At 43.1% G+C, this 25,325-nt stretch overlaps 1 protein-coding gene across 1 annotated transcript in view; it reads left to right on the top strand.

Moving 5' to 3' along the window:
• Nucleotides 1-979: 979 nt before the first annotated feature.
• CREB3L2 (cAMP responsive element binding protein 3 like 2) overlaps nt 980-25,325 on the top strand; it is a 111,166-nt gene continuing 86,820 nt past the window's right edge. The window contains exon 1 of the mRNA XM_073322178.1: nt 980-1,462. Coding sequence (XP_073178279.1) covers nt 1,361-1,462 — 102 coding nt within the window. The 5' untranslated portion in view covers nt 980-1,360. The remainder of the gene's footprint in view (nt 1,463-25,325) is intronic.

Below are 25,325 nucleotides of genomic sequence, written 5' to 3'. Positions count from 1 at the left end.
ACCCTCCTAATAGTTCTCCAGCCCAATTGGCCACTTGCTGGCCTTTATAAGAGCCAAGTGCTCTTCAGTCTATCACTTGACATCTAGCCCCATAGCCTCACCTGGGACACAGCTGATCAGACACAGGTGGGGCTGGCCCATGTCCTCTTAAAGGGGCCAGTCACCCTGTGAAATGTAATTTCACATCATTTGAATGTTTAAAAACTTATAGCAAATCTGGGATTTAGGGTTCTATCTTACAAAGTGCAGAGCACCCTGCTGGCCCTGACCCAGCACAGCACTAAAGCATGGGCTTAGTTTTAAGCACGTGAGTAATCCCAGTGTGACCCGTGCCAGTACCTGGCAGATTAGAAGGCAGGGCAATCAATCAGAGCAAGGGATTGGGACTACATAAACAGTTTCAACCTAGCCTTTCAGAGCAAAATAGTTGTGACAACTGGAAGGAGATTGCAAGTGCCTCATGGAAGCGCACAGCAAACTCTTGTGTGTTGTAAGATGGCTTTAGGCTAACTGCGGAATCAGACACAGAACTGCCAGGTCCGGGGAAGGCCTCCAGCCTGCCTGTTTCCCCAGCTGTGTGTATTCTCACTGCACTCACTGTTTTGATTTTCGCTTCTCAAGCGCGGGCGGGGCTTTCCCCAGGCTGTATTCTTGTCGCTATTGCATTGGCTAAAGCAACTGTCAGTCCCACAGTTTTGCTGGGCCAGCGGCGCAGCTGGGAGGGTGGGGGCAGGTTCTATTGGCCAAAGGAAAGCAAATCCATAGGCCACGGTGGGGCATGGGAGGGGCCTCCCCACTGGTGGAAGCAGGCCAGGGAATCCCCGCCCACATTCCACAGCTGGAGAGGTGTGGGAAATAGTGCAGTCCGGAGGCTAGTTCCTTAATTCTGATTGGGCAGAGTCTTTGAAACCAGCCAGCTTCCCTTCAGTGATTGGCAGTTTTCATGGAGGGGGAGCCAGCATCTGAAGCGGGTGGGGAAGAAAGGCTGCTGGTGTCAGTCTGAGTCTGGACTCTGAGCAGCTGTGGGGAGGGTCTCCAGCTGATAGAGGAAACTCACTACCTATTAAACACACACACACACACACACATTCTAATGCAGAGCAACTGTGTGCAAACAATACGGGTATTGCAGCTCTGAGCACTGGAGAAAAGAGAGTAGGGCTTGTTCTAGAAATTTGTCTCAACTTAAATTGATATAGTTATAGCGTTTGAGGGAGTATTAAGTACAAAGAGAGTGAGGAGAAGGAGAGCTTTGGTCATATGGAATAAGGCTGCTGCGTGTGAGCAGAGTACCAATAGTGAAGTGTGCCCAAATACACATACCCTATCTCCCTTGGCTTTATTGTGGTTCTAATTGATCATGGAAGTATTGGAAAATGGGGAGCAGAACCTGTTGCACTGGGATCGAAAGCTGAGTGAGCTGTCAGAACTGGTGGACTCCGATTCCCTGCTAAACAATACGGTGAGAAACAGCTGTGTTGGGCTGTTTGTCTGTCTTCTGTACGGACACTAACGTGTGTTCGTCTTGTCAAAGCGGGAGGGTGTGTAGTAATTCTAATGTGGGGGACAGCCCCTCTCTTTGGGGGTGGAGGAGCAGGAGTTGGGCTAGCACCCATCTGCCTGGAGTTAAGCTGCTGTGTTATCAGGAGTTCTTGTGAATGCTCGGTGTAGGAGGTGTTCAGAAGTCTTCTTTATGAAATTATGAATGTGCCTGAAAAGTATGAGTCATACCCTTTTCCTTCCCTTTAAGCCTAGCTTTTCTTTGTCATTCCAGCTGGGTGGCTGAAGAAACCCAGGGTAGAGCTGGGCCCCTTTTGGGTTATGTATTTGGGGGAAGCCCTAAAATGGCTTTACAGTTAATAATGAAGGGGGGAGGGAGTCTGGCGTTTGGAATTTTAATTGGGGTGGTAACTAGAAAAATAGATGCAACCAGGACATTACTGAAATGCATTTTCATTTCTTCACATCTTTCCAAATGAGAGTGACTGTGAGCATACAGAGAGAACCCGTAGAGTGCATTAAGGTGCTGTTGGATCCTAAGCCATTTTAAAAATGACTGCAATTTCATATTTCATTTAAACTGTAGCGGCAGCCATGGGTGTGTAACTTTGTAGTTTGCATTCCTCCTCTTCCCCTCCCCCCCCCCCCCGGTGTAAATTTAAGAGGTTTGTAAAGGTTTAACTTAAAGCATCAGTAAGAAAATAACAGACTTCAGGACTTTACCATAGTGGGTTTATTCTGCAATTGGATGAAATCCAAGACTTTGAAATTCTGAGGAACTGGTTCCTGTGTTTCTGCAGTCTACCACCATCATTAGAGGTTATGCTTGAAAGGGAGTTGGAGCCCTACCTCCTACAAGATTTTTGTGGTGGATTGGGGGTATAAGGAGAGAAAGAACACTTCATCCCCATCTGAAAAATGCACTAACTGTTATCAAAGGCACAGCTGCAGCCAGATGTATGATTTACTGCAGTGTGCAAAAAAAGCCACTTCACCCAAAATAAGGCCAAAAGTGGGTTTTCCCAGGGCATCACACGAAAGGGGGGAAATGAAGTTCCTCCAGGCAAACAATGCAGAATACTATGCAGTCTTCCATAGCCAGGTCAGAGGAAAAAGTATATTCTACTGAAGATCTTAATTTTTTATAGTGGCTGACAAACTCTTGTTGGGTGGAAATGGGCCAACCTTTGACTGAATTCTACAAAATATTGAAGAAAAATTGGTTTGTGTGTTTAGTGTACCAAGTGATTGAATTCTACCATGGTGCAGATTACATTATTTTACTAGTTGCTGTAAAGCTGAGAATTTGGAATTGACTCTCTGTTTAGTAGGCTTTTAGTTTATTGGGATGCAGAGTTGTGGCTGTGTTGGTCCTAGGATATTTGAGAGACAAGGTGGGTGAAATAATATATTTTATTGGACCACTACAAAAAAGTTTATTTGGACATAGGATAGGGAGGCATATAAATAACTGTTCAGTGCAACAGTTCATAGCTTCTGGCTACAGAAACCCTCACTATAAACATGCGTCTAACCCTGGCATGTGAAATGCTTTACAGGGACTTTCCTATGGCATGGCTAAGCGATCCCTCTGGTAAGTTCTTCCTCATAGGCTGTCTGTCTTAAGGGGGGGAAAAGGTGTGTTAATTGGCATGTTAAAACTACAATTACACTAAAATCCCTATGTAAACAAGGTATAAAAATCCTAATGTAGACAAAGATAGTGGTAGTACTAGTGTGCTAGTTAACCCATCTTTTTTCCCTGGTGTGAACATGGCCTTTGATTAGTTTAAAATTGCACTTGAATCCTCAGATTCCAGTTTACTTGCTTTTGGTAGCAGCTGTTGGTGAAGCTGTAGGCATATTTGTCTCTGTTCTTCCCTGGAAGTACATTGTATAATCTCTGGACTGAAGTCATGAGCCCCACTCTTCACTCACGAAAGCTCATGCTCAAATAAATTGGTTAGTCTCTAAGGTGCCACAAGTACTCCTTTTCTTTTTACTCTTCACCACTGCCTACCATAACAGTTATGGCAACTTTATTTTTGGCTGGGGCTCCCTTTCCGTTTGGAGACCATCAGTGGGGCTTAACATATCAAAGGGGCTGTGGTTCTGTCGCAAGGGTCTTTTGTCTTTCTCCCCTCCAACTCTGATCTTGTCCTGCAAAGGCAAAATGTTTGATCACTTCCTATCAGTCCTGGCAACCTGAGATGAAGATCATTAGCTGTACTCTTTTTTTCTCTTCCATGGAAATGCAGAGTCCCAGCATTAGGTTACCATGCTGGTTTCCAATATTAACCGCCTTTCTATGGTGGGAAATTACTGTTGCAGCTATCTTATGCCTTTAAAAAACAAAGATGCAAAGTCCTCGGGGGAATAGCTATAAAGGGCCAACAAATATCTGAAATTTAACTCTATTTGCCAACCTCTCTCTCTTTCTACCACCTATCTTAAAAACAACAACAAGCAAAACAAGAAGAAAAGAAAACCCCAGCCTCAACCAAACCAGTGTTAGGCCTCCAGCTGTTACTTGTCTCTAACGCAGGAGGTGTTTTGTGGGCATGGGCTGGCCTTTCAGGCCTGCAGACCTTAGTCTCTGATCTCAAGAAAACATTACTCATTTTCACCTAAGTGTGTGGGTGGAGAGGGTGCATTCAAGTCCAATGTGTGTGCACAGCGTAAAGTAATAACAGTTGACAATGGTGAATCTCTGCTCAGGAGAAATCCAAGATTGTAATTCCAGGGACTACTGGAGGTGAGGGGTGAGGTGTGCTGGCAGAGCTGTATGAGGAAGCTTGCTCAGCATTTACCTGTGCTATGCCTGGCTCCGTTTAGGCAGTCTTATCTGTGCCTCACTTTTGTGAGTACTAATATACCCAGGTAAATAAATAAAGGGAATAAAAGGTTTTCATCTGTGAACTCTGACATACCATAGTGCCCCTGTGCAGTGTCATAATTCTGCATCACAGCAAAGATCTTGTGTTAATCTATGTGCAGAAACATGAATAACCATATAAGGCCTAACTTGCTGTGTGCTGGGCAGTGTGGTCTTAGGGTCCTAGGAAGCATGCCTGTTGCAAGTTCCGAAGTTTAATGCAACTAGAAGGCAGGCTGTCAGTTACATACTGTAACTGTTTCTTTAACTCTCCCGTTTAACTGCTTTGTCATTGAAATTTCTTATGCCTTGCACAATTTATATCTTCAGATAGCTCTGTGGGAAAGCAATCCTATGTTAGATTTCTTTAATGAGCTGGTAGGAGCTTTAGTGACAGGAAGCTCTGCACTGTTCTGTTGAAGGGTGCGCACACGCTCGCACGCTCTCTGTTTTTTAAAAAAAAAAAAAAATTAAAAGAAATGTTCTGATTGAAACAAGGGACCCCTCTGAGAATATTCTGTTGGATTTTATAGCTGTGTTTGGGATGTTACTTCCAGTTACTGTTTGGATCTTCGTCGGTGACAAAGGTTGAATTGCCATTCTAATTCATACTGTCTCCCAGAAGTATTTCCCTAATTAAAGCCCAGAGGTTGGGTGAGAAATTGTGGCCACCCAACATACATGTTTTTCCCAGTAGGGTGACCAGATGTCCTGATTTTATAGGGACAGTCTTGATACTCAGGGCTTTTTCTTATATAGGCGTCTATCTCCCCTCCCCCCCCGCACTGTCCTGAATTTTCACACTTGCTATCTTTGGTCACCCTATTTCCGAATCCAGTTACTGGCTACTTGAAATGTGTATAGCTTGCAAAATAAATGACATTCTGGAGGCCCAGTGGTCAGAAACAGTACTCCTGCGTCTGCTGTGTTGTGTGGCAACTAACCCTACTTAGGCATTGACTCTTAGGAGCATGTAGGAAGAGGCCTTTGAAGGGACCCAAACAGAGGCAAGAAATTGATATGTTTGTTTGGAAGAATTCTGAGTGAAGCCACCAATAGAAGGAGAAACAAAAGCGACCAATAGTATGAATGATGAAGTTGGTTTGTTTCAAAAAGAGAGGATGGTATGATTATTTTGACTATTTATATTTTGCGTAGTAATCCCTCACAGGGAAAGAAAAACATCTATTCCTACAGTCGCCCGCACTATTTGCAAAGTACAGTTTCTGTGGAGGAATATGTTGTGCCTGCCGTAATGAAGTACAAACTCCCCAACTACCTTTCATAGAGCTTCTCAACTGAGTAAAAAAATTAGCTTTTCCCTGGTTCAGACTTCAGATTCTGTAGGATTCATTCGCTTAGCTGCTTCTGCAAGTTTTTTTGCTTGGTGTGTCCGTAAATAGCAACGGGAGTGCACAGTGAGGAGTCTGTAGTGCCCCTGTAGACCTGCGGCTGTCAGATTTACATGCTTTCAGCTGTTTGTCTGCTTAGTGGGATGATCACCACAGATATATTTGCTTGATCACTTCTCTCTCAAATGATATGCTGACCCTCCCATGTTCCCTACTGAAGTGCTAGTGTCATGTCACTGTCTTGTTGGCAGCCAATGGCATGCAGATTGAGTCTTCCTCTGGGTTTTGCCTATTCTTGTCTGGGCACATAGCTGTGATTTAAATGTAAAAAAGCTGGTAATACAGTCCCATTAGAGCCATCTCAGAAGATGGACATGCACCATTATAAAAGCTGCTTATAAATCCCAATCTTCAGCAGACACCTCTGTGCTAGTGAAACTGGTATCCCACCTTGTGAATAGGCATCCTGTCCTCTAAGCAGAAAGACATATGTATGCGTTTAGGAAAGATGTGAACAGCCTTTGTGCCTATTCAAAACCCCTCTCAATCTTCTATTAATGTGTAATAGACAAAATAAAAAAACTGTGATAGGAAAACTTATGGGCAGGAGGAAGGATCTACTTTCCTTCTGCAGTCAAATATGTGGTGTATGTATATATAAAAAAACGAAATTTCTGTCACTGAAATATTGCCTGAGAGATAGCTGCCTTTATATAGTTAAAAATGCTTTAACCATACGCCCCCAAAGCAGTTCAAGATTCAAATTATTAATTGGCGCTGTGTAGACAAAGCGTAATTGTACAAATACATTTAAACACATAACTATTTAAAATCAAGGCTCTACTGTAGTTAAATTGCCCATGGCCAGATTCAGCTCCCTGGGACTTCTGTGGTTTTTTTTTTTCTTCTTGTCATAGCTGGAGATCTCAGCAGTGCCTAAAGCACCATAAGGAACACTGCTCCCCACTCCACTGTATCTGTTGGTGACATCCTCTGAAACAGAGCCCTGAGGAGCTGCATGCAGGTCTTGGTGGGCAGCAGACCTTTTAGGTAACTGTTCAAAAGACAGTGTAACAGTGGAATTCAAGTCTGCATAAGCTGACCTGCAGTTGATGCCACCCCAGCAGGGCTGTGTGTCTCCGTGACAAATACCAGGTCCTGATACAGATGGATAAATCTGTTGACGAAATGCTTTGTCAGATGCCAACTACCTGTTCCATTTCTAGAAGGCAGTCAAAAGGCAAATGGTTCTTTGTAAAGAACTTTTAAATGTCAAAAGCGTATCCAATTCCGATGAGGCAATCTCGTTCCCATTTTGTTGTTTTTACCTATTTATCACTTGATTCTGCTTCTGTATGGCAGCAGAATGCAGCTGGATTTAATATCAGTATTGAACTAGAACATCAGCGTTCTAAAGGTGATGCATGGGGAGCAGAATTGGAGGTGTGTTTGGCCATTTGGAGAAGGTATGTTGGACATAGTTTACTTAAATATTTTAGGCCTAAATTTTCAGAAGTGACCAGTGAATTTGCGTATCTGAATTCTTGAGTACTCAAGTTGAGACACTTCAGAGGGGCCCAATTTCTGAAAGTGCTGAGTATTTGCCTTCTGAAAACGGAGGCTTTGAAAGGGCTGCAAGTTGGGCATCTAAAAATTTGAAATGGTCCAAAAACTCTAGCCATTTCTGAAAATTTAGGCCTGAATGTAGGCTTCAGTATACCATTTGCATGAGCTATGTAAATCCATGAGGACACTACAGTTGATGCCATGGATGCTTCAAGTTCTGAACACCTGCAGAGTGTGGGCCTGTAGGGTGTATGCAGTCAGTCTGCATGTGCAAAGGATTGTATTGTCCGCTCTGGAGTCTCAACAGGATGATCATGCTTTCCTTGTTTGATGCACCTGAACAAAAATAAAACCAAACTTAAAGTTCAATAATGTCAGAGTTCAGAAGTGTCCCCTAAGAAGAGTTGGGGAAACTTTGAGCTGTTCTTATCTCTTCAGATAAATTGTCCATTACAGGCTAATGAATCTCACCAGGAATTTGCAGTGACTCATTTTCTCTGTCTCACAAACACCCTGATGGCTGTCATCTGCTTAGTATTCTGTTGACTTCTGTAGAAAGAGTACATCTGAATGGGCTTTCTTGGATTGCCTGTGTTTTTCAATGTGTGGCACTTGGGGCTATATTTCATTTGTTAATTATATCTGATATGCTTAATTTTACATACACACTGCAAAATTCAATGTTTCCACGGCATGTGTACCTGGGCCTGGAGTGTGCTTTGTTGATTTAATATATTTTTTGGCAGGGTAGCCAAGTTATGGCTTCTGTGAAAAACATAACTGTGTTGTCTTAAATGCCTGTAAAATCCTGGGTTAATGTAACTTTTTATTTAATTTTTTTTTTTATTTTTGAGAGTGCTCGTACATTTATTTAAAAGTGCAATTCACCATATTGCACATTTAGTTTTAACTCTGCCTGCGTAAGGAGTTGACTAAAGACTCATCTGTCATTGCTTCTCATCTGTAACTGGGCATGGAAGGCAATTCTGCAGCTTTGTAGCCTTATGTGACATCACTAATCAGGTCATCTAAAGAATTGGCCCATGCTCCCCAGTAAAGAGAAAAGTGAAGATATACATTTAAATAAACAACTTTGAGACAGTCTTTATAAATTATGAAGGAGCTGAATAACTTTTGAAACAAACTACTTATGCTCTACACTTCCCATTTAAAGCCATTTTTTAAAAAAAAAAAGAGGAACACAGTTATTTACAAGAGATTTGCTGAATATTTGAACTATCTCTGATCTAAAAGCTGACTGAGAGAAGCACATGGTGCTTTGAAACTTTACCCTTACCATCATATTTCCTGCCAGTTAAATTTAGAAAAATAAGGGTATTGGATTTTCTCCAGCTGGGCTGCTTTTGACTGACGTGTAACTGTACATTTTAAGGTGCTGAATCTGTGGTGATGATTGAGGTAGAGAAGAGCGATCTGTTCTGAGAATGACATTGGGACATGTGTGATAGCAAGTGTGCCCACGTAGCACAGAAAACACAATTTTTGGTACCTTGTGGAAGCCTGTAGTCAACAATATTCCAGCTAAATGTTTCTCAAGACTTAGAAGGATCCTGTTGATGATATGTAAAAGTATATTGCTAATCAAGGAAGTGGGTAGTGTGTGATAGTCTGGACAAATGAATGTATCATTCATGTTGTTACTCGAACTGGGTTGTCCTACAGCTGGGAACAGAGAGCTTTTCATTTGGCTAAGCTGTGGGAAGAGAGTACAGTCTTAAAATTCCTCACAGATCTCTGTACCATACTTTAAAGAGATCTTTTCAGGCCTAGCCTAGAAAAGGTGGCAACTGTGCAAGCCTTGTACTATCCTTTTCAAATAGATTTTTGGAATAAAACTGGGTTCTTCTCAATCTTTCTTTTTATGAGCATCAATATCTTCCATAGCAGTAACGATAGGCTACCAGGCAGATGACAGTCCCCAACCCACATTTGGGATAGTTTAACTTCATTCTGCTGTTTTCTGGCTGTCACTTCCTCATTGATATTCTTGCAGCAGTTATATTCTGTCTGTCTCTTCTTCCTCTCCAAATAGAGCCTCCTAGCTCTTGATTATCTTGTCTAGGATTTCTTTGGCTTCAGACAAGCAAAAAAGTTTACCGTTGTTCTCAAGATATTAAAATAGGGCCTGTGACCAAATCCCTCTTGCCTCCTCCTTGTCTTTTAGCTTCTCTTGTTTGCCTGCTGCAACCTGATGGCAGCACAACTCACTGGGATAGGACTCCTGTGCCCAAGCCCATTGACCAAGACTTTGGAAGTGGAGTAACTTATTCTGGAATAGAATCACTTTTATTCCAGAATAGCATATCCACAAGGGTGTTACACCAGCATAGCTAATAGAATATTCTGCCATAGCTATACTGGGAAATTTCCCTGTGTAGATAAGTGCTTACACTTCTCATGAGCTAAACTAGATGAGGCATTCTCAGTTTAACTTAAGCAAGAGAAAGGAAAGTGAAGAGCTTGCATGCCATGAAGGCAGTCATCCTTTCTGACTACCTTAGTCAGCCTGTTAGCATCACACATCGGTTAGATACCAATTCAGCTTGTGCTTCGAGAGATCTTTTATTGGGGCCTGCTTCCCACCCTGGATCCAGGGCCATAATCTCCACTTTTCAAATCTGACTTCTCCTGTTACCTGAACACACTAGGATATGGATTTGCTGCTTTCCCTAGGAGGGCAAAAGGCCCTTTAATGGTTAATAGCCACCTTTCAAAGGCTTAACCTGGCTCCAATATCAACTCCTTGGCTGCTATTATCTAGTTTGTAAGGCCCAGTGTTAAAATCCCATAAACAATTAGTCCTTTGCCAAGAAATGTGAATAATGAACTGGTCCCCAGGGCTTCTGTCACAACATAGCTCTGGACAAGCTTTCACAATTCAGGGGAGAAAGCCCTGTCTTTGCCTTCCCTCTGGGGCCTCTCTCTCATTCAATACCATGTAGAAGAGTGAAACAGAAGTCAGTCTCTCTAGACAGAGACCCCTTTACTGGCAGAGGTAACCATGACACTCCGAGTAGCAGGGACTGAGAAAATCAGCTTAAGTCTTTCAGTGATAGGGGCTTTTGATTGTCTCTTGCAGTCTCAGATCTCATTTAGAGCTGCCTTAGTCTTCCAAATATATATATTGGGAACTTAGGTCCTGTACTATGGCTCTAGTTCTCTATTGGGAAAGGCTTCCTCCATAGCACCTCACTACTTTGTGGGAGGCAGGTGGCATGCAGTGGAGAGAGTCCAGGTGACCTACTGGTTGCCCCTTGTAACTGCTCTAAAGTAAATGCTGCTGTATTGAAATTGCAAGTTGAGAGAGAGAAAATATAGCGGAAGAGTAGGTTTCCGAGTAGCAGCCATGTTAGTCTGTATCCGCAAAAAGAAAAGGGGTACTTGAGGCACCTTAGAGACTAACAAATTTGTTTGAGTATAGTGGAAGAGTGTAAACAGCATTCCTGCTTGGTTAGGAGCAAATTATTAAATACTATTGGGGTTAGGCATGTTCTGTTTAAGCTGCAGATGAGGAACTGAGGCAAATATACGGGATGCATAATAATAGATTTAGCCTTGTGGAGCCTTTTTTTGGCAGCAAACCTTACCTTTTTGCAGTTGATTCAACATTTCTGACCTAAGTAATGCACAATAACGAAGGCTGGAGGAAAAAGATCAGATGGTAAATACATAAAATATAGCAAATGAATGTAAAATATATTTTTGTTCTCTTCCCTTCCCCCAGCTTTTGGGTGTTGCTTGTCATCTTAAACCCTACATCCTTTAGGGTAGAGACTATATTTGCTTCTGTGTCTGTACAGTGACTAACAGCATGAAGCCCTGATTCAACCAGGAGCCTCTGGGCTATACTAAATACAAACATTAAACGTGAGGGGAATGGAGGCTAACGACCCTCTAGAATGAGGGACACTGTTCATCAGGAGGCCAAGTTGAGGGGTTGGAAAGGCACTGAGAGGAAAGAAACAGCATAAATAAAGGATGGGATATCCGATGAAGTGAGCTGTAGCTCACGAAAGCTTATGCTCAAATTTGTTAGTCTCTAAGGTGCCACAAGTACTCCTTTTCTTTTAGCTAGATAAGATGGACTTATGTAAATAGAGCAGTCTCTGCAGCTGCCTTTGATCCAAGTGAGTTACTGTGAAGATGCCGGTGACCAACCTGAGCCTGAGAAGGAGCCAGAATTTACCAGTGTACATTGCCAAAGAGCCACAGTATACATCAGGAGCCCCATCAGCCCCCCCGCCCCAGCACCTCCTGCCCACCGGCAGCCCTGCCTATCAGCCTCTCCCTCTCCGTGCCTCCTGCCCACCGCAATCAGCTGTTTCGCAGTGTATGGGAGACTCTGGGATGGAGGGGGGAGGAACAAGGATGCAACAGGCTCAGGGGAGGGGGCAGGAAGGGGCGGGAGCCTTGGGGTAAGGGGTGGAGTGGGAGCAGAGCCTGGAGTTGAGCAGTGGAAAGTTGGCACCTGTAGCTTCAGCTCCAGAGTCAGCACCTATGCAAGGAGCTGCATATTAACTTCTGAAGAGCTGCATGTGGCTCTGCATTGGGCAGGGCAGGGGCAAACTAACATGCCTAGCAGGTGGCTGTTGAGGGGTCATGGCACGTGTCTGTGCTGCTGGCCCTCTTCTTCTTCTCCTCCTCCTCCTCCTCGCGCTCTTCCTGTGGCTGGGCTTGAGCTGCGGTACATGCCCTGCGGCGAACCGCAGTCTGTCTGTCGCTCCATTGCTGGCACCCAGGAGTTGGAGGTATGTGTATTCCCATGTCTGAGTGCTGGGAATGCCCCCATCCCAGCCTTATACCCCTTGTAGCTCTCTCCCACCCATCCTCTCCACCTCCCAGAGCTGCCACCCTCATGTCCTTCACCCCATTCACCTCCATACACTGCTGCACTTCCATTATGTCCATATACACGCCTGTGCCTCCTGCCTCTCCCTGAATCTCCATCCACCCTATGTACCACCCCACCCCTCCTCTCTCCTTCACTGCCCCCTCTCTCACCCCCACTCTGCTCTCATCCTTGGCCTCTTTCCTCCACCCTCCTCCCTCCTTGGCTGGGTGTGCCTGTGTAGGCAAGTATGTGCATACATGCATTGTATGTGTGTAAGAGACTGTGTATCTTTGTGTAGGGAGGTGTGCGTATACCTGTGTGAATAAAATTTGGAGTCTAACTCTGACTTATTCCTCTTTCTGTCTGTCTTACACACACAAAAATTGATGACCTAAAAGGTGTGTTCATATCGTAACAAATCTTTAAAAGAAAAGGGAAGTCTAAAAGAATGTATTATTTCTTAAAAAGTGAATCTTGTTGACTAGTAATTGAAGAAGAGCCAATGTATCATACATTTCTCCCCACCTTTGTGTAGCTACATTATCAGCTCTTTGTTGCAGGCTCTCTTTATGTATCTGTCCAGCACCTACCACCTTGGAGCCCTGATCTTAGTTGGGGTCCCGAGGCAATAAACAACAATTGTAAAAATAAATAATGTGGAAGTATATGTGTTTGTGCATGCTAGATGTGTACACATGGATATATGTGTGTATCTGCATGTAGGTGTGCGAGTCCGTTTCTACAGATTTATTTATATAGGTATAGGGACAGGTGTGCATTTCTGTGGTTGTGCTCCATGGATTTCTATTTGGGCTTCAGGAGTGGGCCTTTAACAGACCCATTGCAGCTGGAATAACGTATGGTCCTTATTCCCCGCACAAAATTACAGTAACTTTAGTGAACAAAAAACATGGAGCTGATTATGAAAAATGGGAGGAGGGGAGGGAAAGAATCATGAAAATCTTTCTTTGAAATTTTTTTTTTAATTACCCTTTTGGACTATTTTGCTGCCAGCTCTAGCGTCCTGTAACAAATAAAACCTGAAATTGGCATAATACATCTGTCAAAACAATAAATATGCCTGTTTTGGCCTTGCAGTGAAAATGAGCACGAGAGCGAGGGTGGAGGAGAGCGAGGGAGGGAGGGAGGATGGAGTGAGTGGGGCCGGGGGCTTGGGAAGGGGTGGGGCAGTGGGCGGGACAAGGGTGTTCAGTTTTCTGGAACTGGAAAGTTGGCATTCCTAGTTCAGGTGTATATCCTGGATTTTTTCCTCTTCCAAGATCCTTGGATACCCATTCTAAACCACAGGCACTGCTTCTGAACTAGCCAATAATGCAGAATGCTAGAAGTTTGGCAGATGTTAGCTAATGTACTTCATGACCATTTTCATTTTAATTTGGTAGCCTTTTGAGATTCCCTAGCGGTGGTCTCTTATTCTTTATAGAAACCACATGATCAGGCACTAAATTCCTTGAGTCTCACATTGGTTGTAACTCTTGCTGACCTTGGTAGGACTGATGATGAAATCCAAATAGAATCCTAGTTAGTCTTCCTACTCAGGGGTGTTTGGAAGCTGCAATGGAAGGCCTCATAGGAGAGGAGAGAGCAAAAAGGAGAACAGTAGTACAGGATTCAGCGGATCTTGTCTGTTTTGGCCTCATTTTGGACAGATGTGGGTGTGGAAAACGCTTTCTCTGTAGTCATTTTCATCTCAGGAGTTTTCAGTGCCCAGTGAAAAATTGATTTAATTTTCAATATTTTTTTTGTCTACACACAGAACTAAAACTAACCAAGTTCAAGAAAACAATGGCTGATTAGGAGCTCTACTCCTACTTGAGAACAGAAGTAATCACTGCGTGTGATATATGAAAATTACTCTGGAGAGGATAGTGACATACATTACAGGCAGGATTATAACTTCATGTGAGGAACTGGCATTAGGAAGGAGACACTTTTAAAGCACCTGGCTTTCATGCAGATGTTCTTACTAATACAGAATGAAGGCAGGGGAAATTGACTTCTGTATTGTACATTTTTCAGTGAGAAGTTACTCTATAGGAGACAGTTGCTGGCTTCCTGCCGAATATATGTCCCTCATCTTGATAATTCTGGCTGGCTGGGCTAGTCACAAGTATTGATTGTATATCTCTCTTTCAGTTTCTTACAACTAGAGTTTCCTTCATCTGCCCCCGCCCCCTTCCTCCTTGCAATTCTCTCACACAGCTGTGTTGAGTGATTCTGGCTCTTACATTTTTGGGGTGTGTGTGTTTAGGGGTGAGGGTTGTAAGCTTAGTTTTTTCAGACCATAGAAAGACTTCTGTATAAAATGTAGGGCTGGTGGTTAATCTCTCTTCTGCTTTCTTTGTGAAAGATCGAAGTGGGTAGGAAGAACTATGTTAAGGATGTATGTTTTTAGTGGCTGTATTCCATTTACCCTTCCCCCCTCAACGTCACTCATGCAAACGAACTCTTCTCTCAAACTCTTGAGAACAAAGCTTGCATTTCCTCTGGCCCTTCTCATTCCAGTTGCTGCCTATCCCTTAAGGGAGAAGAACATCAGAAACAGATTCGAAGGGTTCATGAGCACAGTTAACAAATGACAAAGACACTTTAGTTGAGCAAGAGAGGGAGCGAGCTGGAGCCTGCAGAAGGCCTGCAGATGTGAGATTTCATTATGTGTTAACCCTGCCCCTGGGATGCCCAGCCAGCTCACTTTGCTGATAGCTGGCAGGCTTTGCTCCTTCATAACTCCCTAAAGGAAAAACCACTGCAGAAAGTAACTTTGGCATTTTGTTAGAAAATGAATGGGGAATTTGTCTTGCTGCTTTGGAATTTTGTTCATATTCCATCCTATTGTTCCTTGCTTCCTTCAATGGATGCTTAATGCTGAAGCAGATAGGATGATGTGTGCACCCAGAACTAGGAAAAGAAACGAAGTAAATTTACCTTCATCCTAATGCTGTATGACTTGTACATATTCCTTCAACTGAATAGCTCTTCCAGCTGAAAGAGCTCTTAGGGCATCTGCTAGTCAGTTTCCCCTGTTTGTATGGATCTTTCACACAGTGCCAGGGGAGAGAGAAACATTAGACTATTTTTTAAATAAGAAAATGTGACTATGAAACCTGAAAAAGTGCCAGGGCCAATATAGTACCTAAACTTTTTTTTAACTCCTTGATAGAAATTAACTAGATTTAAAATCAAGAGTGTCCCTTTAACTCTTTGTTTAAAGATCTGGAAGACGGGTATGGGGGGGAAAGAAATCAGCACACTAATTACATTTACAGATACCCTGAGGGCAAAAAAGTTCAGAATAAGGCAAGAAATAAGAGATGAATTGTGGAAAACTTGCAATGCTTAAGGCAACAGAAGGAAAAATAATTGAAATAGTTATTCTGTGAGAGAGACTTGGAAAGCCGAAGGTGATTCAAAAGAAAAGCCAGAGGTGATTGTGGATGGCGAATTAAACATGCAGTTGCAATGGCAAAAAGTACAGTTTTGGGGAAGCATACACAAAGGTCATGGGCTTGAGGGCTTGCTAATCCCACTTGATGCTGCTGTGACTGCACTTCGAGTATGTGTTTTGATTTTGGCACCTGAACACCTGTGAGAGAGTAACTTGAGGCAATTCAAAGAGGAGCAACAAAAATGAAGTGGTTGGAGGGACTGGTTTATGAGGAAAGTTTAAAGCATTCAACATGCATTGCTTTGGCAGGTATTTTGAAGGGGGTGTGGAGATGACATGATCATAACTGCTTGTGTGGTTTTTTTTTTTTTTTTTTAAACACTATGGTGATGAGCTGGAAGGCTTTTTCTCAGTTTCATGTTAATTTATAATTTTTTTTCAGTATTGATACAAGAATAGACAGTCTGAGGCATTGCTGAAACTCTGGTTTCTTCTGCAGTCTTAATAATATTACAAAGAGAACAAATGATTCATATTTACAATAAAACATAAATCTTTGAATTAGTCTCTTAACAATTGCCATTTTAATCTCTAATGAATCTTGAATACTAGCACCATCCCACATACAGAAAATATTGTCACTGCTCATGAAGAGGCTTTTGAATCCAGAGGACCAATTTTTGACTGTCTTCAGAAAAATAAGTTCTCTCTTCTGATAGCCGTAACCCAAGTAGAGAATAGCACTTGTGGGAGGAAAAAAGGGGAAATGGATAGCAGTCAATATAAATTAGAAGTTATAAGGTGCAGGAAAAACAAGGGAAGTTAAAGACCTCAAGGGAAAATCCAGGGCTAAGGACAATCAGGGGTTTAAGTGCATTAGGAACAAAAGAAATCGTAGCAATGGTATAGGCCCATTACTGGATGGAGATGATAAAATTTGTAATGATGCACAAAAGGCAGAAGTGTTCAATAAATATTTTTGTTCTGTATTTGGAAAGAAGCAGGATGATGCACTTGTATCATAGTTAACACAAACAAGTACTGTCCTGTCCACTAGTAACCAATGAGGATGTCACACATCATCTTCTAGGGATGAAAACTTCTAAATCAGCAGCCCCTGGTAACTTGCACCCAAGAGTCCTGTTGCATTAGCTGAGGAGAATTTCACTTGCTAATGTTAGATTTTTAATCAATCTCAGAATATTGGGGAAATTCCAAGAGATTGGAAAAGTGAAGATGTTGTGCCAATATTTAAAAAGGGCATACAGGATGACCCAGGTAACTATATAGGCCAGTTGGTTTGACATCAATCCAGGATAAAATAATTGAAAAATAGATACAGGAGTCACTTAATAAAGGATTAAAGATGGAAATACAATTAATATCAGTCAATGTAGTTTTATGAAAATAGCTCTTGTTGAAGAAACCTGATTTCATTCTTTGAGACTGCAGATTTGGTTGATAAAGGTAACTGAATAGATGTAATACACTTAGGCTTAAGTAAGGCGTTTGATTTAATAGCACATGACATTGTGATAAAATGAGTACTATACAATTTCAATAAAACCCATTAAATGGACTGAGAATTACCTAAATGACATCTCGCAGTAGTAGTCAATGGGTATGTTTCTGTTGGGCTTTCACAGGGATTGGTACTGAGTCTGGTGCTATTCAACATTTTTATCAATGATTTGGAAGTACATGTAAAATCACTGCAGATAAAACTTGCAGATTGCACAAAGATTGGGAGATTGGTAATTACCAATGAGGTTAGGGAAGTCATACAGAGCAGGCTGGATTGTCTGGTAATCTGGGCCCATTCAGTTTTATTAAAATATTTTGTTTGTGTCATACAGGAAGTCAGAAGTTGATCTAATGGTCCCTTCTGGCCTTAAACTTTCTGAATTTGCTCCTGCACCTGGTGGTTCCTTAATAGGCCTGCTAGGGCAGTGGAGTGAAACTAACTAACTAGGGATTTAAGCAACTCCTTAAATCTACACCTGTTCAGAAAAGCAATTAAACATGTGCTTAAGTTCTTTGATGAACTGGAGTCTGGGATTATATTCATGGAATATATACACACATGCTGGAAGGTTGCAATGTAACTATACATTATTTCTTAAAATTCAGAACCTTAACACACACACACTCCAAAACAGAGAAAAAGAAAGCAGGCTGCTCCCTATGGGAGCAAGGAACAACTCTCCCCAGTTTATTTTAAGCTGGCTCTTTCCAGACTGAGTCAGATCACATACTTTGCTACCAGCTCCCTGCTGCAAGCAGGACCAGGAATCTCAGTACCCTCCCTCCCTCCCTCCCCAGTGCTTAAAGTGATAGAGGATATTCTTGTGGCATATTCAAGTTGTTTCAATCTGCTGCTGTTCTTGTTGCTACCTCTGAGCACATGCACAACACTGTTATGTGGCAATAAGTGGGGAAGCAGACACAAAGAGAAGAGGAAATGGAGAGGGTAAGACTAGAAGCATTAGGGGACTGGCCCTGCAATATAAAGACAGTATAACTGAGTTCAGAGCCAAGTTTGGTAGGTTCTGCACTGTACATTGATGTCTGGGAGAAATGCCAAGCATGCTCTGCCTCCCGGGTGAGAAGTACTGCATTGATCTTCAGCAACTGATTAGAGTAGAGTAGCATCAACAGTCCCTAGTGAGAGCAACCACCAGATATCCTCAGCTAGAGGAACATGTGCTGCAACATGAGCTAGAGGAGGAGGAAGAGAAGAATGCAGATACAACTTTAAAATGAGGGATGAGAAAAGCAAAAAGTGACTGGCGGGGGGAGGGAGGGTGTGTAATATGGGGGAAGGAGGTGGGAGAAGTGGCCTGCTTTAATATCAGGATAAGGGAGATTTGTTTTTGTTTTACTCCTTTGTTACTAGTCTAGTCGACTCGCTCAGAAATTGAACCATCTTCCCCACCCCAATTTTACAACAATATGAGCTTCTCCTCTTCTTTCCTCGCCCTCATATGACACTAAACCTCTGAGACGGTGCCTTGCACCATGAACACCTACAGCACACTGCTCTGCACTCCACTGCTTGTCATAGGCCATTGCACTTGCTGTTCATTCTCTCTCTGGTTATGTACACACTACAGCTTAAGTCGGTATAAGTTACATCGCTCAGAAGTGTGAATAAACCACCCCCTGAGTGATGTAAGTTATACTGACCTAAGCACTGGTGTGCACAGTGGTATGTTAGCAGGAGAGCTTTTCCCACCGGCATAGCTACCTCCTCTGGCGTGAGCTGGAGTAGCTAAGCCCTCTCCTGCTGCTATAGAGTGTCTGCTGCTGCATTGGTGCCCTTTTTTTGGTAACCTAGATTCAGCCACTGTGTAGCCCATATGGGGGACAACCTGTATGGCAAAGCGTGACTGGGGTTAGAGAGAGAAAGGGACATGTGCACTGGAGATGAGAAGTAGAACGTTGACATTCAGGAAGGATGGGTACTTTCTTTTCTTGACATGCTTCATATTCAGGAGCTGGTCAGATAAGTAACTTCCTCTCCCCCCCACAACTCCGAGTCTCTGAAGGAAGAATACTTTGAAGTTTAAGCTTCCTTGGACAGCATAGCCGAAGGGATGGGTGTTGAATCTGTATACAGCTCAGAAGTGCTCATAATCTGTTTTAAACCATTTATATTTCATGTGGAGAGGGGGTGATTTGAGGTATCTGCTGCAGCTGCATCAAATGAGTTCACAGGTGGTTAATACCATTCCATGTTCTGCTGTAGGTATCCTAATAATTTTTTAGGGGTTATGGTAGATACAGAGTAATTCTGCCATCTACTCAGTGTCTGTCCTGAGGAAACTGTCTTTTGAGACTTTTCTCTAAATCTTCTTTCCGCACCCCCCGCACCCCAAACAGTGACCCTGGGTCAGACCAAAGATCCATCTAGCCCAGTATCCTGCCTTCCAACAGTGGCCAGTGCCAGGTGCCCCAGAGGGAATGAACAGAACAGTGATCATCAAGTGATCCATCTCCTGTCGCCCATTTCCCAGCTTCTGGCAAACGGAGCCTAGGGACACCATTCCTGTCCAATCTGGCTAATAGCTATTGATGGATGTATCCTCCATGAACTTATTTAGTTCTTCTTTGAACCCTGTTATAGTCTTGGCCTTCACAATGTACCCTGGCAAGGAGTTCCACAGGTTGACTGTGCATTGTGTGAAGAAATACTTCCTTTTGTTTGTTTTTAAACCTGCTGCCTATTAATTTCATTTGGTGACCCCTAGTTGTTGTGTTAGTAGTAAATAACGCTTCCTTATTTACTTTCTGCGCACCAGTCATGATTTTTTAGACCTCTACCATATCCCTCCTTAGTCGTCTCTATTCCTGCCCTTTGTTTCCTATCTTTTAACTAGTTAAAATCCATGAGAGGACCTTCCATCTTATCCCATGACCGCTTACTTTGCTTAAGAGTCTTTGAGGGACCTTGTCAAAGGCTTTCTGAAAATCTAAGTACACCTTCTATTGTCTGGGGTCCCCTGCTTCTTAGCTACTTTAACAAATAAGCATGAGTGCACACTTAGGACATATGCTGAATATGTGAATCTTAGAAAAGAGAGGACTTGGCCTTGTCTGTTTGAGGGTCAACATGCTTCCACCAGCTGTACAAAGAGAGGAAATTTTCTTTGCAGGGTGTGCATTTTAAATTTCTCTCAATTGTTTTTATCCCTGGAAATTTGTTGTGGGCAGAAAGATGGCTTCCTTTTAGGTGATGTGCCTAATGCAGGCTAGAACATGAGACATCTTACTTGAAAGATGCTCTGAAAGCTCTTTTGAAAGCGGCAGTACCAAAAAGCATATTCAGCCGCTCTAAAGCAAAGCTCCTCCTTTGTGCTGTTTGAGACCCTCATTGTTGAGTGCTTGGGGTATGTGCACCATGCTGGTGTGTGGGAGATCTACATTCAGGAACTTGTCTCATTATCCCACCCTGCCCTCAACCCCCTCAAAGCTGCATGCAGCGAACTCTAGAAGTAATTGAGCCGGGCCTTAGCGAGCTGGTTGGGATTCAAGCTGTTTAAGTTGCTGCCCCCTGTAGCTGAGTTGTGATTGACACGCAGTAGGTGCACATTCCTGGAAAGCTTCCCCATCGTTAACCTCGTTTCTGTCTCTAATATCTGGGTCGCTGAGCATCTCACAATCTTCAGCGAACTTACCCTCACAAACTAAGTAGCATTGGCCTCAATGTGCAGCTGGGGAACGGAGGCGCAAAGCGGGTAAGTGACTTGCCCAAGGTCTCACAGGAAGCTTCTGATGGAGCAAGGGCTTGGACTCGGCCTTAGTCTCCAGACCATCCTTCTCGTAAGGGGACTGCTGCCCCCACAGTGGCCATGGAAACTGTAGGATCGGGGAATCCGATATAAAAGTAGAAGGAAAAAGACCAATACTAAGATTTTTTTTCAAAAGTAGGTAGTCATTTCAGATATCCAACCTGAAAACACCTTAAAGGGGCCCTTCTGTTTTCAGAAGGTGAGTACTTGGTTTCAGAAAATCGGGCCCCTTTAAGGTGTTTCAAGCTGGACATCCAAAATTAAGGCCCTCCAAAATCACTGGTTACTTTAGAAAGTCAGGCCAGATGTAGAAGCCTAAATAAGGACTTAAAAACTGAACTTTTGACAAGCAGTCTTATGTCTTAGCCACATAGACTAAACAAGGCAGTTTAGTCTAGCAGTGGTAGCAGAATGTGTGTCAAAGCCCATGCAGAGGTAAGGAAACAGATGTCCGAGAAGATGAGGCAAACAGGGATGTGAAGAATCCTAGATAGAAATGAGGCACAGAAGTCAGGATGCCTACCTGAGGAAAGGCTTCCATGCTTTAGATTTGCAAAAATACAGAAAATAACTTTCTCTGTGCAAAAAGAAAAGGAGGACTTGTGGCAGGGTAGAGACTAACCAATTAAATTGGTTAGTCTCTAGGGTTCCACAATTACTCCTTTTTTTCTTTTTGCGAATACAGACTAACACGGCTGCTACTCTGAAACCTCTCTGTGCGATGATGCTCAAAACTCTAAGCTGGTCCCAGAATTCAGACTCCAGTAGACTCTGAAATGACTGTGAGCTGGAAGCATGCAGTGTAGTTGTAGCTCTGTCGGTCCCAGGATATTAGAGAGACAAGGTGGGTGAGGTAATATCTTTCATTGGGCCAACTTCTGCTGGTGAGAGAGCCAAGCTTTTGAGCCACACACAGAGCTCTTCTTAAGGTCTGGGAAAGGTACTCCCAGTGTCACAGATAAATTCAAGGTGGAACAGATTGTTTAGCGTAAGTAGTTAGCACATGTTCTAAGGGATCATTCAAGGTAGAGTGGCCTGTTAACACTTCTGTGGTCCTAGGACGAAAAAATGGTGGGGAGGGCTTCAACAATTATACCTCATTAACCCTAGTGGATTACCTTTCCCAAACCTGAAGAGCTCAGTGTACCTCCAAAAGCTTGTTTCTGTCACCAACAGAAGTTGATGCAATTAAAGAGATTACCTCACCCACCATGTCTCTGGGTATGTCTCCGATACCCGCCAGATTGGCGGGCAGCGATCGATCCAGTGGGGGTCAACTTACCGCATCTAGTCTAGATGCAATAAATCGACCTCCGAGCACTCTCCCGTCGACTCCTGTACTCCAGCTCTGCGAGAGGCACAGGCGGAGTCAACGGGGGAGTGGCAGCACGGTGAAGACACCACGGTAAGTCGATCTAAGTACGTCAACTTCAGCTACGTTATTCACGTACCTGAAGTTGCGTAACTTAGATCGATTTCTCCCCTGCAGTGTAGACCAGGCCTCTCTTGTGAGCCATGGAAGAGCTTTTAGGGTATTAATATTAATACAAGCTGACCAAAATCAAATTGCTTCAAAATTCCTGTCTGGCACTGTTGCAAGTAGCAGCTCTCAAACTGGAGCAGGGTTTATTTGGGTCAGGTACACACCTCTGGACATATTTCTCCCTGTTGGGGCTCATTGGCTCGGTGAAGTGATAGGACTTGGGTTCAGATAAAGCTAGGTGTATTGACTCAGATCAATAAAATAAAGCTAAACTTGATCTATTTGGTGATGTGATATCACTGGTTGTCTTAATTTTTAAAAAAGAAGCTGCTAACCCTCTAACCATAGACCCAAGCGATCGCTGCTGTGATCCAAAGAAACATCCAGGCCCCAGCTTTGAGGACAAATGATTTCACTTTGGCCAGAACACGTTGCCGGTTAGGTCAATCAAGGATACTGTAACTTAGAATCATTCCTTGATTTTCTTTTCCTTTTTTTTTGGGTGCAGGGCATGTGATTGCATCACTCATCCAAGTATTTTCTTGGAAACTGCCTGCAAAACCCTGTTTCCAGTTAGTGATGCAATTCTTTGGGGAGACTGGGCCAAGCCAAACAGAAGTGTTTTCTTCCTTTGTGGTGGATGCGCGGAGTCCCTGGACAGTGACCTTGAAAGCAATATAGGCCTATACATTTGATCTTTTCAGAAACTTTAATTTACTTTTAAAAACAAGCGGTACTGCTCTTTTGGTGGGCGGTGTTCATTTAAAAAGTGAACTTTTCCATGTATCTGTGCCAATAATGGAAAGCAAGGACAAAATGTAGAGCTCTACTGCATTATGTGAGGTGCAGCTGGGGCCCCTTTTCTATTTCCTTCTCCTTCCCTTTCCTCACTGCTTTTAAAGTACAGCCTCTGAAAACTGTGATCAGGCTTGTTCAGAAATGGCCAAGTGTAAGAGCTCCAGAGATTTTATTATATTTAAGTTGGCAGTGGGGAGGCTCTGATAAGACTCCTTACCAGCTGGCCCTGTGCAGTGGTTGTGTTGGAGCATAGTAATGTTATCTCACGATTTGGTGCTGAATCCAGCTTGCCTTACTTAGCAGTCCCAGCAAAGCCAAGGGAACTGCTCCTTAGCAGTGAGCAGTGCCAGCAAAGCCAAGGGAACTTCCGATAGTGTGAATAAGATACACAACGCACAGTCAACCTGTGGAACTCTTTGCCAAAGGATGTTGTGAAGATTAAGAGTATAACTGGGTTCAAAAAAGAATTAGATAAATTCATAGAGGATAGGTTCATCAATAGCTATTAACCAAGCTGGGCAGGGATGGTGTCTCTAGCCTCTGTTTGCCAGAGGCCCTGCCCTTGGGGGAGGGGTTGGAGTGCGGGCAGGGCCTGGGGCAGAGCTGAGGGTCGAGCATCCCCTAGCATGTTGGAAAGTCTGCACCTGTGTTAATTAGCCAGGGTAATAAATGCATTAAAGAGAGAAAATAAGAGGGCCTAGAAAATCCAGGCTTGACTTTCCCAGAGGCTTTGAAAAGTTTCTCTAATTTCTCCACAGGTTTCTGTTTCTGATCACTAATGGCCTACGCTTTTTGTGTTCAGTGTCTTGTAGCAACAGTGCACCTCCATTCAGGGTCCCTGGCCTTCTGAGGCCCTGTGCTTTCAATAAGCCTGTTGCATTACAGGTCTCCAAAATGCTGGAGGGTCCCAATTAGCTGGAAATTCTAATAGCATCTTCCATTAGAAAAAACTGACCAGTGACCAGGCTATATAACAGAGTTCAAAAAAGAACTCGGTAAGTTCATGGAGGATAGGTCCATCAATGGTTATTAGCCAGGATGGACAGGGATGGTGCCCTAACCTCTGTTTGCCAGAAGCTGGGATTGGGCAACGGGGAACGAATCACTTGATGATTACCTGTTCTGTTCATTCCCTCTGGGACACCTGGCATTAACCACTGTCGGAACACAGGATGCTGGGCTAGATAGGCCTTTGGTCTGACCCAGTATGGCCTTTCTTATGTTCTTATTACATTTGCTCTTGTTTATTAAAATGTATGTATAATCTGACCCATCCATATTTGAAAAGTATATACTTGCTACCATCTGAAATGTTTAAATAGTGCAACACCTTCCATCTGCATATGCTGACCTGGGAGAGCTTTATAGATGGGACAAAACTAGGGGGAGGAGAGCATTTAAAATTTTATTTGAAGGAAGGAAAAATTAGCCTGTATGAATAGTTTATAAATAAAAATTCAAGTACAATTAATTGGGCCGTTCAGGAGGAGTGAGAGGACGCAGAGTGGATGACTGGAATCTTGTAGTATGGGGTGACAGAACCAGTGAGCGAGGCCAGACTCCTGTTTCCAGGGGTAAGTATTATGAAGTAACAACTGTGACACCATAGTAAAAGTTATACTGGGCTTTTCACGCCAAGCTCTATTTGTAAATTGCATTTCCCCTTTTCTCTCTCCTTTTGCAAACTTCATGCAGTTGTACATATAGGTGCCATTTTGGAAAGTGTGACCTACCTTGTAATACTGGGGGAGGCAGCCTGAGCAACATGCCTTCCTTTGTTTGGTCAATGATTAGCTGATAAAATTTAACCCAAACTGGCTCAGCCAGTTATTCTGGTTAAGAAGCTGTCTAGTGGGGGATGAAAAGGATTAGGACATATAAGGGAAGATAGGAGTGCCCGTGCCATCCTGGCCTAAAAGTGATGTGAACAGCAGAGCAGACATGCAGAGACTATTTGGTGTATTCTCAGAGGGTTCAGGAACTGAACACACCCATCAATCACTAGAAATCTTGCTCTGTCAGTTTTTGGAACCATGGGAAAAACTGGTATGTTTAGCTATATATATATATATATATATATATATATTTTTTTTTAAGTTAATTTGTGTAACAGGATAGGGGAGGTAGCCCAAGGCAAAACATCATTTGAGCGTGTTTTACTGTTGAATAAAAAAAATAGATAATGAAGAACTGTTTAAAATG

The sequence above is a fragment of the Lepidochelys kempii genome, chromosome 1 (assembly GCF_965140265.1).
Source record: "Lepidochelys kempii isolate rLepKem1 chromosome 1, rLepKem1.hap2, whole genome shotgun sequence".
Lineage (NCBI taxonomy): Eukaryota > Metazoa > Chordata > Testudines > Cheloniidae > Lepidochelys > Lepidochelys kempii.
This window is presented reverse-complemented; position numbering and strand designations above follow the sequence as displayed.